The sequence below is a fragment of the Epinephelus fuscoguttatus genome, linkage group LG7 (genome assembly GCF_011397635.1).
Source record: "Epinephelus fuscoguttatus linkage group LG7, E.fuscoguttatus.final_Chr_v1".
Taxonomy (NCBI): Eukaryota; Metazoa; Chordata; class Actinopteri; order Perciformes; family Serranidae; genus Epinephelus; species Epinephelus fuscoguttatus.
The window spans coordinates 41,151,807-41,166,775 of record NC_064758.1 but is presented as its reverse complement, the minus strand read 5'-3'; the positions used below and the strand labels follow the sequence as shown (position 1 = coordinate 41,166,775).

At 40.4% G+C, this 14,969-nt stretch overlaps 2 protein-coding genes across 2 annotated transcripts in view; one reads left to right on the top strand and one right to left on the bottom strand.

The window, feature by feature from the left end:
- The window catches only part of LOC125891173 (uncharacterized), a 136,593-nt gene extending 131,337 nt beyond the window's left edge, over positions 1–5,256 (top strand). The window contains exon 7 of the mRNA XM_049580211.1: positions 4,856–5,256. Coding sequence (XP_049436168.1) covers positions 4,856–5,256 — 401 coding nt within the window. The remainder of the gene's footprint in view (positions 1–4,855) is intronic.
- hsd17b10 (hydroxysteroid (17-beta) dehydrogenase 10) overlaps positions 1–14,969 on the bottom strand; it is a 38,674-nt gene that overhangs the window by 3,629 nt on the left and 20,076 nt on the right. The gene's annotated exons all lie outside the window — the stretch shown is intronic.

Here is a 14,969-nt window from a genome sequence, read left to right as displayed (position 1 = left end):
TGAACAAATACCTTTTAGTCTGAATGTAACGTAATATAAAATATATTTTAACCATTATTTCAGTACAACTACACATGGCATACCTACCAGGGGTGGAAGTAAGCTGGTACGGTCCGGTACTGCGTATCACTAAAAGATTCAGTGGCGGTACGCACTAAATATTACCTTATATGAAAATATGTTAATAAAGTATTTCATGTACATGGGATCTTAGGATTTTTTTTTATTTTACCTTGGTATCGACTTCGGTGTTGAGAATCGTGTAATTTTACTGGTATCGGCACCGACTACTGAATTTTTGGTATCATGACATCCCTTACTGCATTCATGAGAATCAGACAGATGCAAGGTCACAGTGACCTTGACCTTTGATTAGGGATGCACTGATACTGCACTGTTACCAATCAGGGCTCAATAATAACGATTGCCCGATTGCTCGGGGCAAGTAAAACTCAAGGTCGGGCATGTAAACTAACAACTCACTTGCCCGATCGGGCAAGTTGCTAAAAATAGTAAAAGTTAATAACTAATTGATAAAATAAATGTATTTTAAAACGTGCTCCTTCGGCTCTGATGCAGCGGTCTCTCTGCCTGAAGTCACAGGCACAGCTGTGTAACAATGTCCTGCCCACAGCCCCCACTGATATTATTTTGCACGACGGACGCTTCATATAATAACATAACAATATACTATTTATGGTGTTATGTCATCGTGTCATTTCTGTCTCTACATGGTCACATGTTAACAATTCTCCTCTGCTCTCTGTATCGCGCACGGTTCTGCCACACACACAGGTGAGCACGCTAGAGCGGCTCGGGCCGCATTTTCCTGACCAAACCTGACCCCGAGCCCGGTGCAGTTTATCAGCTGACAAAGTTATTGTTATGGACACTGTGTAAATAACCATCAACAGACTGCTGTTACACACAGACAAACACGCTGCTCGCACAGCAGCTCAGCACGGCACTCATGCTGAGCTTGTGTTGCGTTCAGGCGTTGTCACGTAAATAACAACTTCCAGCACTTAAATAGGTCATGGCACAAAACAGCAGCATGTCAAGTGACTTTTTACTTTTATTATATTCAATAGAATTGTATGTTCCTAAATCTTGAGACACCTCATATGTAAGCTAGACAGACATTTCACCTGCTCATTACTGTGCACACATGTACTGTATGTACTTAGTCCTAAAGAGCCCTTCTGGTGCCAGTACATACACAGAAACATCCCAGCAGGCTGTGCTTTGCAAGCCTAAAAAAAAGTTTCACGCATGTGGAAATTATTTTTCATGCGTGTGCTTCACCTCCGCTGCTACAACTCCATCCTAGGGAAACACTGCTGTGTGCGTTTTGTGCAACACGTGGATGTGGTAGTCTACTGGTAGAGTAGAGAGAGAGCTAAGTAGCGTTGAAGTAGAGTAGAGCAGGGCAGAGAGATAGAAGCAAAATATATTAAACCCGGTGTTAATGCAGCAGAACTGGAGAGAGGGGTGAAAAATAAATAGAGGTGGGCGTGGCTCAAGTAGGGCGCAAAATTATAGACGGAGAACGACTGACAAATTTTTCACTTTAAGCCCTGACACTGTCATTTTTGTGTAGGAATTAAGCTACAATACATGACAGTGTTTCCACTACATTCATTTAGCAGCGGCGTGCCATCGCTGCTAAATTATTGCCGCCGCTGCTGCTCCTTCAAAACATTTATTTTGCAAATGCACCACCGCCGCTCTGAGACATCTGTGCTCTTGCACAGTGCAGCAGCCAGTGTAGTGAGGAGAGCAGCGGTGAGGGGAAGGGGGAGTGGGGGAAGGCTCCTATTTAGGGATGCACCGAATATATTCGGCCGAATATTGCAAAAAAAACACACATTCAGTATTGGGTGGAATAAGTGAAAAGCAAGGCTAAATAATAGCGGCGTGTTTTGATAACGCAATCAAACAGCGTGCGGTGACGGATGGAGTAAAATGTTGGCAATGTGGTGATATTTTACTCCGTCCGTCAAAGCACTCGCATGTGCGACTAAAAATAGTTTTGTGCGGGTAAAATAAATCATTCAGCACGCTGTGTGAGTACAGATTTCAACCAGCAGCAGAAACGATACGGTGAATCCTGACGGTTGTAGGTTGAACGGGGGTCACAGACACAGACAGGACGTATTCCTGTCAAATACGGCGGCGCATGATAATGGCTTACCGGCGACGGAGAAGTCCGGCTCCAGGTGAATAACTTGTTATCATGACTGCCCAAAAGTACCTGAACAGCCGAGCCATGGCGGCACACAGGTATGTGGCGTATCAGAGGAGAAACAAGCCGTTCACATTTCTCTGTGGCAGGTAACGGCCCACAAACCTCACCGCACTTTAGGGAATGTTCTTTACTTGTCAGGGGAGGAGGGTGGCTGGTTGATTTTTATTTTATTTATTTATTTTATTTCAATCCCCCCATGTTCATCACTCATTGACGCTGTTTTTGAAGTATGAATAAGTCAATGAGTAATTTATTCCATTGAAATATCATTGATGTATTATAGAAAAGTGATTTATCTTTTTATAAATGACAAAAGGATCTGCCTCATTTTCGCTGTGGTATCGTGATACTACTCAGAACCATGATATTTTCATTGGTATCGCACAGTGGGATCCAGGTTTGGTACCGTGAGAACACTAATCTGGAAGGGGTTCATCTGCAAAAACTAATGAAAAACTAAAAAACGGCATCCGGTATTAAGTACTTGGCCAAGGGATGTCTCTCACCCCCTCCCCCCGCCACCCCCGCTGCTGAAAAAAATCCTAGCAGAAACACTGCATGACATATGTTGTTTTAATTAATAAATACAGTGTGAATAAAGATTACATAACATAAAAGTCTTTGTTAATTGATAGCCGCTTAAATTAAACAGTTTTATAGGGCAAGTAAAAACTGACTTCGGGCAAGTAGATCTCTGACCAACTTGCCCGACCGGGCAAGTGAAAAAAAACCTTGGCGTTGAACCCTGCCATTGCTTTTATGCTGCTGTTTTTGTTATTATCTATTCTGCCTTTGTGCCAGGGAAACAAAGAAATCTACACTATAAAAAATAAATAAACCATTTTAAGTTGCCTAATTAAGCCCTTCATTAGGCAACATCTGAATTAGCACAAATTCAATTACATACAAATTTATGAAACAACCTGTCATATAACCTTTTACATATTTTTTTTTTTTATTATTATTCCGACTTCAAAATAGAGCTTGAACACATCATAATGTAACTAAATGCAACCTCCGTGAGCTGTTAGTTGTGGCCTCCAGCTGCTTAGAGCTAATGCTAACTATCTCTCCTCCTGCTGATTTTAACATAGATTTGCTGTTCACACTGAATGTAGCATTATCAGGGAACAATAGGTTGCATCCTCTGACACGGCACCATTGTATGATCACCCCAACCAAACAAAATATAAAGAAATACAGTACATCATACATACATTCATTCATTCATTCATTCTATTTTATTTTATTTCCGTGTCATGCCATATATTTGGCCCATCACACACGGGATTACAAGACACATTATTTACAAAATATACATCTTCCGGTCTTACATACACAAAACCTGTGGAAAAAGAAAAGAAATACAAACAATATAAATAAATATAAAAGAACTGTTATATATCTATGAATTATAAAGAGCTTTTTTCCTCTTCTCCCAGGCTTTCTCCAGATACCTGGCTAATTTATATGTTTCATGTGTAAACAGTCAACTCAGTCTTTGTGCGTCATCCATATTTACAAAATCAACATCCATTCTTGTCTTACTAAACAAAATTTCACACAGTTCACAATATAAAGGACAGTAGAAAACAAATGAAACTCATTTTCTATATCATTTAAAGAACATATTGGACAAATCCGTCTTTCTTCTTCTAAATTAACATACTGTCCAGTTTCCACAGCCAGAGGTAAAATGCCAGATCTCAGTTGGGCACATAAAGATCTCTGCTTTTTTGACAAATTATATACAACATAATTCTCTGTACCATATTCAATTTTTATCCTTGTAAAAGTACGCAGTTTTGGTTTAGTCCATATATCCTCTGCCCACTGTACTTTTTCCTCAGTGAACACAGATTATCTAAACAAATTAATATTAAGTTTTTCATTATTAAAAAGGGCATTACCAAACCCACAACTACAAAATAATGTCCGTACATCTTTGTACCAGGAACCATTAATTTGTTTATCCCAATTGAACATTTGCCTTGTCAGCCTACTTTCTTCCATATTAAGTAACTGATTCCATAACTGAACAATACATATCTTACAGCAAACCTCACATGATTCCCATCCCATGTCCCCCACTATAGCCAACTTTGGTACATATTTGTGCACACCCAGGAAATATCTTAGAGCACTGTTTTGTACTGATTCACACATAGAAATACTTCTAAGGCCCCTAACCCCAGCAGTATAGTCGAGCACTGGACATACACAAGCTTGAAACAGCTTGGATTATGTTTGGAAACTCATATCTTTCAAATTTTTACTCTTACCAATAATTCCTCTCAGAGCTCGACCTGCTGATTCGGACAGAACACCTTTCATAAAATTCATATGTTCATCAATACAAAGACCAAGGTATTTATATGAGCCTGCATAATTCAGTTTATTTGATCCAACTTTAAACTGGTAAGTACTACGAATAAATGAAGGTTTTCTAAAATGAAATATTTCAGTTTTCTTTTAGTTGATAAGCAGTCTCCATTTTTTTACACACACACACACACACACACACATACACACACATACATATATATATATATATATATATAATCTTTGAGATTAAATGTAGTGTGTGTTTGTCTGTGACCCATGCAGTTGTGAAAGGAGACCTTGAGGTCGGTACAGGCAGGTCGCCGCTGATGATTGACACCATTGAACGGCCTGGCAAAGCTGTTGCAGCTGCTTCCTATGCTAGTGCTGGGAAATACGAAGATGTTTCTGTGAAAGAAATTGGAGTGTTCACTGGTGCAGGATTTGGCCACGCTCATGCTGAATGGAGCGTTCTTGATGCTGAGGCCAAAGGGCCAAACGCCAGCGCAGGAGCTGAATTCTCTAGAGCAGCTGGTGTTAAAGCCATGGCCAAAGCACAAGTGGCCAGTGCTTCAGCTGCTGCTGGTCCGTCAGGTCTAGAAGCAAAGGTGCTGGGAACAGGCCTCACTTTTGGTCGTAGAACTGGCGTTTCTGTCCTTGGCTCTGGGTTTGAAATTAGATTATGATAGACTGTAGTCTGTGATTGTGTTTTGTGCCTTCTATTATAACAATGTAATAATAAAAGCATTTGCAATTTGCAGCACTTATATAGGAGTCTTCTTCTGACATTTCAAACTTCCACCAAGATATATTTCTTATGTCCAGTGCTACGTTATGTTTTCACTGCATTTAACCTTCGCTCAGAATGTACTGTCAGTTCAGAGAAGTTTAAACTGGAACAAGTTACCTGTCAAGATAACAGAGTGTCCATCTTTTGGGTCTTTTAAAGTGCAACTTAAAAATTGGATCCTAGACAATCAAACCTGTGAGCATTCTTAATCTGGCTTGTCTTGTATATTGTTATTTATATGTGTGTGTATGTGTACATGAACTTGTAGGTATTTATGCATGTTTATACATGTACACTGTTTTACATTGGTCTTTTGTATTGTAATGTGCTGACCGTTTTTTTTATGCTTATTGTTTGGGGACTGCGGATGAAATTTAGCATGCATTTTAGCTCCGGCATATTTGCATTACATCATGTATGTACTGTTCATTAATATGCACTGTCCCGACAAAATAAACCAATAAATAAAAAATAAGAATAATGAGTGATTTTTAAATATCTATGGCACAAATAAGATCATTGTACTTCCACTTATCAGAAGCCAGTGCTGCTTCGATTGTTCCATTTCCTGCCAACAACTTTGTGTCACAACTAAATGGCTTCCACTCAACTTTATTATTGTTTGCTGACATTAAAGTTATGTAAAACTTTTTGTATTGTGTCAATTCATTTTTACAAAGCATCCTGCAGCTTGCAGTAGCAGAATAAGATATTTGATTTTCCTCTGAGCACAGCTGATCCAGGACAGTACCAAAGAATGATGTTCAAAATAGACTGGATGTAAATGTTTACAGGATGAACTCAAGAACCTGCCACAGACTTTGTTCACATAGTTTCACATGGAGATCGGCTCAGGTCTGGCATATGGGTTTGAATGTTTGTATGTGTGGTGGGTATAGGAAGGACACAGAAATGATGAAGTGAATGAAGTTTTCGTGTAAATAAAAAACACTTTCACTTTTGGTAGAACTATATATGCAATAACTACAAAAGGTAAATTACATGCTAATCACGGGGTAAACTTTACTAATAATAAAAATAAGAAACAACTGACAACAAGTGCATCTGCCCCAATTCTGAAACAGTGGCGGCAATAATTTAGCAACGGCGGGCCGCCGCGTCTAAATGAATGTAGCGGAAACACTGATATACATTTTATTTTCTGTACGACAAAAACTGGTAAATGTTTTATTATGTTCACGCTGTTATCAAAAAGCAGTAGAAATTAAAAAACACACTCATCAAGCTCAGCTTTCTAATCTGCAGTGAATTTTAATATATAAAAGCTGTAAATTGCAAATGCTTTTATGGATACATTGTTGTAATAGATGACACGTAACACAACCACAAAAAGATGTGTTTGGCTCAAAGATACAGTCTACCACAATTTAAACTCAAACCCAGAGCCAAGGACAGAAAAGCCCACTTTACGACCGAGGGAGAAACCTGTTCCCAGCACCTTTGCCTCTACCTGTGTTGGACTGATGGTGCCGCCGGTTTCTGTTGACAGACCGAGTGTAGCGTTGGCTGAACCAGCAGAGGCTGAAACACTGATCAGTTCTGCATTAACAACGGCTCTGGCATCTCCTGTTAGAGACAGTTCAGCCCCTGCACCGACATTGGGCCCTTTGACCGCACCACCTTCAGTATGGCCCAATCCAAGACCCATCCCAACGATTGAAGGCTCCAGCAGCTGCGTAGGCATCAGCATCATCAGCTTTAGACGTCCTGCCTGAATCGATCTTTAAATCTTCCTTGACTACTGCATAGGTTACAAACAAAGAGACAATACATTTAATCTTAAAAACAATATTTGAAAGATGTATCATGTCATTGTAAAAACATACATATATTTCAGCAATAACCACTCCACAGGCAAATTCCAAAAAGTTCATTTGTGAGTCTGAGAGGACGTTTGTGCCAAATTTGAAAAAAATTCCCTCAAGGCGTTCTAGACATTGTTTTCACGAGAATGGGACGAACGGATGGACAGACGGAGGGAGGGACGGACAGACGGACGGAGGGACGGACAGACGGAGGGAGGGATGGACAGACGGATGGAGGGATGGACAGAGAGACAACCTGAAACACCTCCAGCCACTGCTACCGCCGACATAGAGGTATCAAAATGTGAACTTTTAGCTTTCAGCTCTCCTCACCATCTCAACTCATTTCTACAGTTACTGAGTTTGGACTTAGTCTGGATCAATAAAGTCGTGTTTTACTTCTTATGTTGTTCTTATGTTAGCTCAAGTTTTACTTTTCTCCCCAAATATTTCTGGTTAAACTTTTGATTTATTTTCCTTTCATACACTCATAGACTCAAATATACTTGTGTGATTCTTCTGCAGGCTTCTCGCCCATCATCACCTGCTGCTGCAGATTGCTTCAATTAATCAGTTATTTTTGCACACTTTGCGGCATCAGCCAGCAAAGCCAATTTGATGTTTTTGGTGCTCCTTCTCTGTACCACCTGCTGCTGGCCTTCTCTTTCTATCCATGTTAACAGTGCCACATACTAACTGCCACAGCATGAGCAGTGATGCTTTCAGTTTCAGTCTGATGGCAACTGGCCTGGTTTTTATGATAGTGGACGAAATATGAGCACCTCTCTCCTTCTGTGTCCGTTTATTCTGAGCAGGTGATAAGAATCATATAATTTCAGTTTCTTTTTCAGTGTGTTATATATAGCCCACTCCACCCAGGGTGCAGTCCAGCAGTTAAACAGAGGACAGGAAGCACAGAACATCTTCTAGAAGCACCTCATTCAGGTATGTAATACAGCGTCTTAAGTTTAATATGCAAACAAAAATGTATAGATCCTGTGTGATTGGTATTTTACAACATATACCAAATGGTGTATCAGGAATTTATGTTTTTTAAATTGAATGTCTTATTCAGTAAAGAAAAATGAAATGTGATTTACATCTTCATTAACACAATAATGCTGGTTGAACATTAGGGCTGTCAAAAGCACCATGAAATTGAGTTTGAATATTTTCGAATTAATTTAGTAGAGTTTGAATAATATTCAAATTTATTATTATTATTATTATTATTTTATTTTATTTTTTACAAAAAAACCAAAAAGTAAGCTGCTTGTTGCTGGCACAATATGAACGTGACACTCGGATGAAAACACCCGTTCTGACCGCAATGTTTGGATCAGGCCCAGACTGGCCCACGGGAGAACCGGGAGTTCTCCGGTGGCCTGGCCCGCAAGTGGTCTGCTCCGGCCTGCCTGTATTTTTTTTGTTTGTTTGTTTTTTTTGTTTAAGGCACGCTCTGCAGAGCAGGCTGCACAGCGCAGGTGGCCGTGCCTGCTGGCAGAGAGCCTGCCCTCTGTCAGAAATGATATGTGCTTGTCAGCATTTGTCACAACAACTGGTCAAAAAGGGGTTTTTTTTTGTAGATTCAAGACGTGATTGTTTCGCTTTCCGCCCGCAAATCAGCGCGCCTGTAAACTGAAAGCAGCTTGGTTGTGGAGAGTGAGGTGGAGCAGAGAGCAGAGAGTGTGTACGTGTGCCTGTGTGTGCAGACTGTGCAGGAGCTCTGCAGCTCAGCAGCGCCGTTACAATGAACCGACCACAGGCGGGTTGCGCAGGCTGAAACAGTTTGGGGACCCCTCTTAAGGACAGACTCTTATCTGACTAAGTTCAAAAGTTTTCAGTATCTATCTAACGTTACTGAAATAAGATCAGATAAGTTGAAGTTGCTGCTGAATTGTATTTTACTTGTTTTACTGTTGCATTGAATATGGGTGTTGCCATATTGATTATGATAAGCTGACATCAAAATGATTTGCTGACAAAATAATACAATCATGTTGTTTAGTTCAGCATAATACACATTCATACAGTATAGGAGTCCTGGTTTATTGAGGGGCACATTTGGTGAGGGTAGGGAAGAGAAAAGCACTGGACTGGAGGACTATGAGTAGGGTTGCTGTTACAGTTGTGTTTAATAGAGTTGTTGTGTGACTGTCAGTCTGGAATAATGAGCTTTGGTGATCACTTAGCCCATATGTGTGTCCGTGTGCATGTGCACATGTGTGAGCATGTAATGTGTGGATTGGGTGGCCTGGGTGGATGTATGACTCCTGGCCTGAATCTTTGTCCCAGTCCGGCCCTCGTTTGGATACTACAGTGCGTAGTTTTCCACCACAAGAGTGGATCCTGGTCTCATTCTGGTAACGTTTCATCTCTTCTTCAAAAAGGGTAGGCAGGGAGGCAGCAGGTGCAACACTCTCCCTGTATGTCTCCCCGAGCAGGTCACACATCGCGGACAGCGGAGTGGGTGGTGTTGGCGCAGCGGGCTCCCCCGTCGGGGCCTCTCCCTCCGTCGCTGTGTCCCTTTCTGGCCCGGCTTGTGTGCGAGCCATCTCCGCCCGAACGGGATTCGCCGTGATATACAACATTATTGGTGGTATTAATTAATTATTAATGATATGCAAATTATCAAATTTAGTTTCAAACTTATAAAAAAAATTATATTCGAATATACAGTACCAGTCAAAAGTTTGGACACACTTTTCCATTCAAGTAAATGAGAAAGTGTGTCCAGACTTTTGACTGGTACTGTATTTTGAACTTCGAATTTTTTTTTTGACAGTCCTACTGAACATTGATGAACAAATACCTTTTTGTCTGAATGTAACGTAATATAAAATATATTTGTTATAGCTCTATTAACCATTATTTCGGCAGTTCACAGAGTGTGCTGAAGCTGTAATCTGCTGCTGACATGTCATCTTTTTCTTTCAGGGGAAACAACTTGTCCTGAAGATGTCAGGTGGTAAGCATACATCTAAAGGTGTGTTCACACTGGACACGTTTTTTTCTTCGTTGTTGCTTGGTTCGCCCCTTTGATATCGCTTTATCGCTCAGTAGCAATCGCTCGTTAATGTGGCAGAAATCAACAGACTTGCTTTTTCGCTTTGATGACGTCATTGAAGCAATCAGGGTATTTGGGGGGGGCTTGACTGTCATGACATGTCAGCTTCATTAAAAGTATAGCTGCAAATTAAAAGCAACAATAGATGTAAAAACACACAGACACAATGCATCTGTCTGAGCATTTATACTTCCGACTGTATGGAGCTACATTTGTGTCTTTATTACATGCGAGAAAATAATTGATATGAGAGAAAAAAAAATATTTGAGAGAAAAAGTTTTCACACTGATAGCGAAAAATAATAATATTTGAGACTAAAAAAAGTTTTGAGAGAAAGTATTTTGTCATAGAATATAAAAAAATAATTTGAGATTTAAAAAGTGATTTTCGAGAAAAAAAAATCTCAAAAAACTTTTTTTTTTTTACTCTCAAATATTATTTTTTGCTATCAGTGTGAAAACATTTTCTCTCTCTCAAAAAAATGTTTCTCTCAGAATATTTTTCTTCTCTCTCTCAAAACCTAAGTCTTTGCTCTCGTGTCAGGATTTTGCTTTCGCTGTGAAAATAGTGTCATGGGCGGGGCTATTGTTCCTATTGTTCCTATTGGCCAGTCTCAATCGCATTGACAGCTAGGTGAGGATCCTCTTGGGAGTCGAATTCAACTGAATCATTCATCCACCATGGTAGATTCACCGGCATAGATGCACTGCATTATTTGGGAGCGCATATGCATACATTAGCGTTATGCATATGTGGCCAAATGGACAGGAGAGGGAATGAACCGACAATACCACCTGTGGAATTGCACCCCAGGGAATACACTCAAACCTGTAGACTACTCTTAAGAACAGAAGGTCACACAGATTCATACACTGGTAAATATGGAGACAGGAGACGGACTTCCAAATATAACAACACAGAGGTCCAAAGCCGCATGAATGCACAGCCGCGTTACAGTGTGCTTTAATCAGTCTGTGGAAAACCGGCAGAACAGCAGTGGAAAACGGAGCGGCCGCACCAGGGCTGGAGGCCGTGGATAGCCGTCCTTCAGGATGCCCAGCTGACGGCCCACGTCACCGGGCTACGGAGTGCAGCCCCACACAGTGCGCAGAGGAGGAGAAGAAGCCACAAGCCGTGGCCTCAGCTACAGCAGGACAGAGAGCAGGACAACCTGTTAACATAAAGTTAACAGAACTAGCAGAAGTAGAAATAAAAAAACAGAGCGAGCTTACCGGAGCGAAGGGAGCTTAACGCACAGCTCAAACCCAGTCACCGTCTCACAGTGAGGAAGAGCAGACACCACGCTTTTCAAAGTCCCCTCCGAAGCTGCTGTAAAGCAAAGAGTCACGGCAGCTGTGACACCATAATACGCTTTAACAGTACACAAACATTGCAGCACCCATGCCTACCCTATGAGTCCCAAGTCTGGGTACAGAAACCGGAGCACGCCACACACAAAGCACGCCAACCGGAGCACGCCACACACAGCCCTCGCCAGGTAAACGCCAGGTAGAAGTGAGCGCGCCCGTGAGGGGAAGACCAAATAACGCAGATGCCACCACTGTGCAATTAGGCTCCGACAACTGGAAATTAGGCCCAGCTGATGCCAATTAAGGGCGGAGGTGTAGCAGCGCTCACCCTGCCACACATGGAATGTTGGAAGAGAAAGCACCGTAGTAAAGTAACGTTAATGGGATAACCTGGTTTACGGTAGCTAGCTAGATGTAACGTTAACACTAGCTGGCTAGTGCAGTTATTAACACAATCTCGGTAAAATAACGTTAGGTGAGAAAAGGGATTTATTATAGGAATGATTTTGATAACCAGCTTGCTCAGCTAGCTACCCATCAATTGTGTGTGTCATCATCTTTCCCAAACATTGGAGTCTCTGCTCCCAAATAATGCAGCGCATCTATGCCGGTGAATCCACCATGGTGGATGAATGATTCAGTTGAATTCGACTCCCAAGACGATCCTCACCTAGCTGTCAATTCGATTGAGACTGGCCAATAGGAACGTGGCCCCGCCCATGACATTATTTTCACAGCGAAAGCAAAATCCTCACACGAGAACAAAGACTTTTGAGAAAGAGAAGAAAAATGTTTTGAGAGAAACATTTTTTTGAGAGAGAGAAAATGTTTTCACACTGATAGCAAAAAATAATATTTGAGAGTAAAAAAAGTTTTTTGAGAGTTTTTTTTCCTCGGAAATCATTTTTTTTAAATCTCAAATTATTTTTTTTATATTCTATGACAAAATACTTTCTCTCAAAACTTTTTTTAGGTTCAAATATTATTATTTTTTGCTATCAATGTGAAAACTTTTTCTCTCAAATATTTTTTTTTCTCTCTTTTTTTCTTCTCTCTCTCAAAACCTAAGTCTTTGCTCGCATGTAATAAAGGATTTTGCTTTGCTGTGAAAATAGTGTCATGGGCGGGGCTATTGTTCCTATTGTTCCTATTGGCCAGTCTCAATCGCATTGACAGCTAGGTGAGGATCCTCTTGGGAGTCGAATTCAACTGAATCATTCATCCACCATGGTAGATTCACCGGCATAGATGCACTGCATTATTTGGGAGCACATATGCATACATTAGCGTTGACCAAAAGTTAATCTAATTCATTACTGTAGAGTGTATTTAGCAAATCACCACTTTCAACTGGAGACACAGTGCAGCAGCAGCAGCAGCAAAAAAAAAAAAGAAAAAAAAAAAGGCATTATTACATATGATGGTCTGGCAGATCGTCGCAGCGCTTGGAGGCAGTTGACAGTGACAGTTTTTTCAGCAGCCATTTTTCTTCCTACCAATAACCTATGGTTGAGGCAGCTCCAGCTCCGCTCACATGCTCTGACTCAGGCATCAGAGCCTCTGAGCTACAGCAATAGATGCATTGGCACTGTCCGTGGTGCTTTACACTAGGACCGCCAGGATTACAGCACCCCTCCAAGCGCCGCAGTCCTGCTGGCTGGCGCGGTCACTGTTGAGATTACATTTGTTTTTTATCATTAACAAAATGGTTTTTATTGACCGTATGAATGGTTTCGTTTTTAAATAAATATTCGGAAACGAAAATGTATGCTTTTGTGTACTTTTACAGAGTTTTGCAATATGTCCTGTATGTATCAAAATGTATAATTTCAGTCAGTGGTATAAATGCTCAGCAGTCTAGTGTGTTTCATTTTTGTAACTTAAAGACTTCAGAAAACATACAAGACACATTTTTAGGAAAAGTCATAGGAAGAGAAGCTTGTCGGTTTGATCCAAACAGAGTTATTTGCATTATAAAAACCGCCGTGGTGGCTCTAGGACAAGTGCACTTACATTGATCACTTCCATAAAATAAAACGAGAAATTGGAGAAGATTGAAAAAATTATTAAAATTAAATTAGGGAACTGATCACAGGTGTATTGTCTCTGTGTGTTTTTACATCTATTGTTGCTTTTAATTTGCAGCTATACAGGGTTTCTTTGCAATCCTTGTAAATAATGTATCTGTTGTTATAACAATGGACTTTTAATAGTTTTAAAATAAAAACCTTAACAAAGTTTCCCTTTTCTTTTTTTCAGACCTTGACGCTGAGAGTAAGTAAAAAACTTTTCAAATTGTTTTTTGTTAGTTAAATACAATCTTTACTTCACTAGGCTGTTTGTTATGATGAGATTTTAGGGACTAAATTTGGAGTAGTTACAATGTTATGAGAATAATTACCACATTTTATGAAAATTTATTGTGAAAAACAAGTAAAATAACTGTGTGTTTGAGAGTAATAATACTGTCTGAGTCTGACACATTCATACCTCAATCTTAAAAGGCTTTATGCAACAATCAAGCTTGATCATATAATGGCGTGTTAAGGCCATTGAAGGTTAAAACTAGAACTGCAGCCTCACGGTTGTACGCCCCCGTGAAGCAGTCAATTTGCACTAATAGTTTACGTCCATGTCTGTGAAAACATGGATGCTTCATACACATCTTTCCCCCGGCAGCACAGAAGATCTTTACAATCAGCACAGTTTTAAGATTAGTCACCAATTCAGTATCTGATCAAATGTCTCCTCTCCTGTTCCTGAGTTGCGATGTTGAGTAGTGGCCAGAAAAGTGTTTTATGTACAATATTATGATGTCACAGTGAAGCTCACCATTTGGATATAAAATGTCATCCCTTCATCATTAGATCCTTTTAGACATTTGTAAGAAAATTTGTCATAACTAGCATGTGAATTCTTGAGTTAAGGCCAAAAATATGTTTTGTGAGGTTAGAGTGAACTTTGACCTTCAACCATCAAATTGTAAATCAGTTCATTCTTGAGGTCAAGTGAACATTTGTGCCAAATTTGAGGAAACTGTCTGAAGGCCCTCTTGAGATATTGCATTTAGTGATGTCATGAGAACCGATACTCGCGATACCTTTCGATTCCATGATGAAAAAAAAAAACCTGGCGATACTCTTTTCTTTCTTCTTTTTTTTTTTTTTTTAAGAAAAACAGGAAGAACCGATACCAGCGTAAAGGCCAAAACACACCAGCGGCGTACGACACGCGTCAAAACAGCCGCCCCCATTATTTTCTACTTACAAACCCACACCGTCGGCGGCTCGACGTGTGTCGACGTGCCGCACCGCAGCACTTTACGCTATTGTCCTATTTTTCCAGCATCGCCGCCCTTGAAAAAGCGCTATTTTGTACTTCCCAGCCTAGCGGACAAGAGTGTGC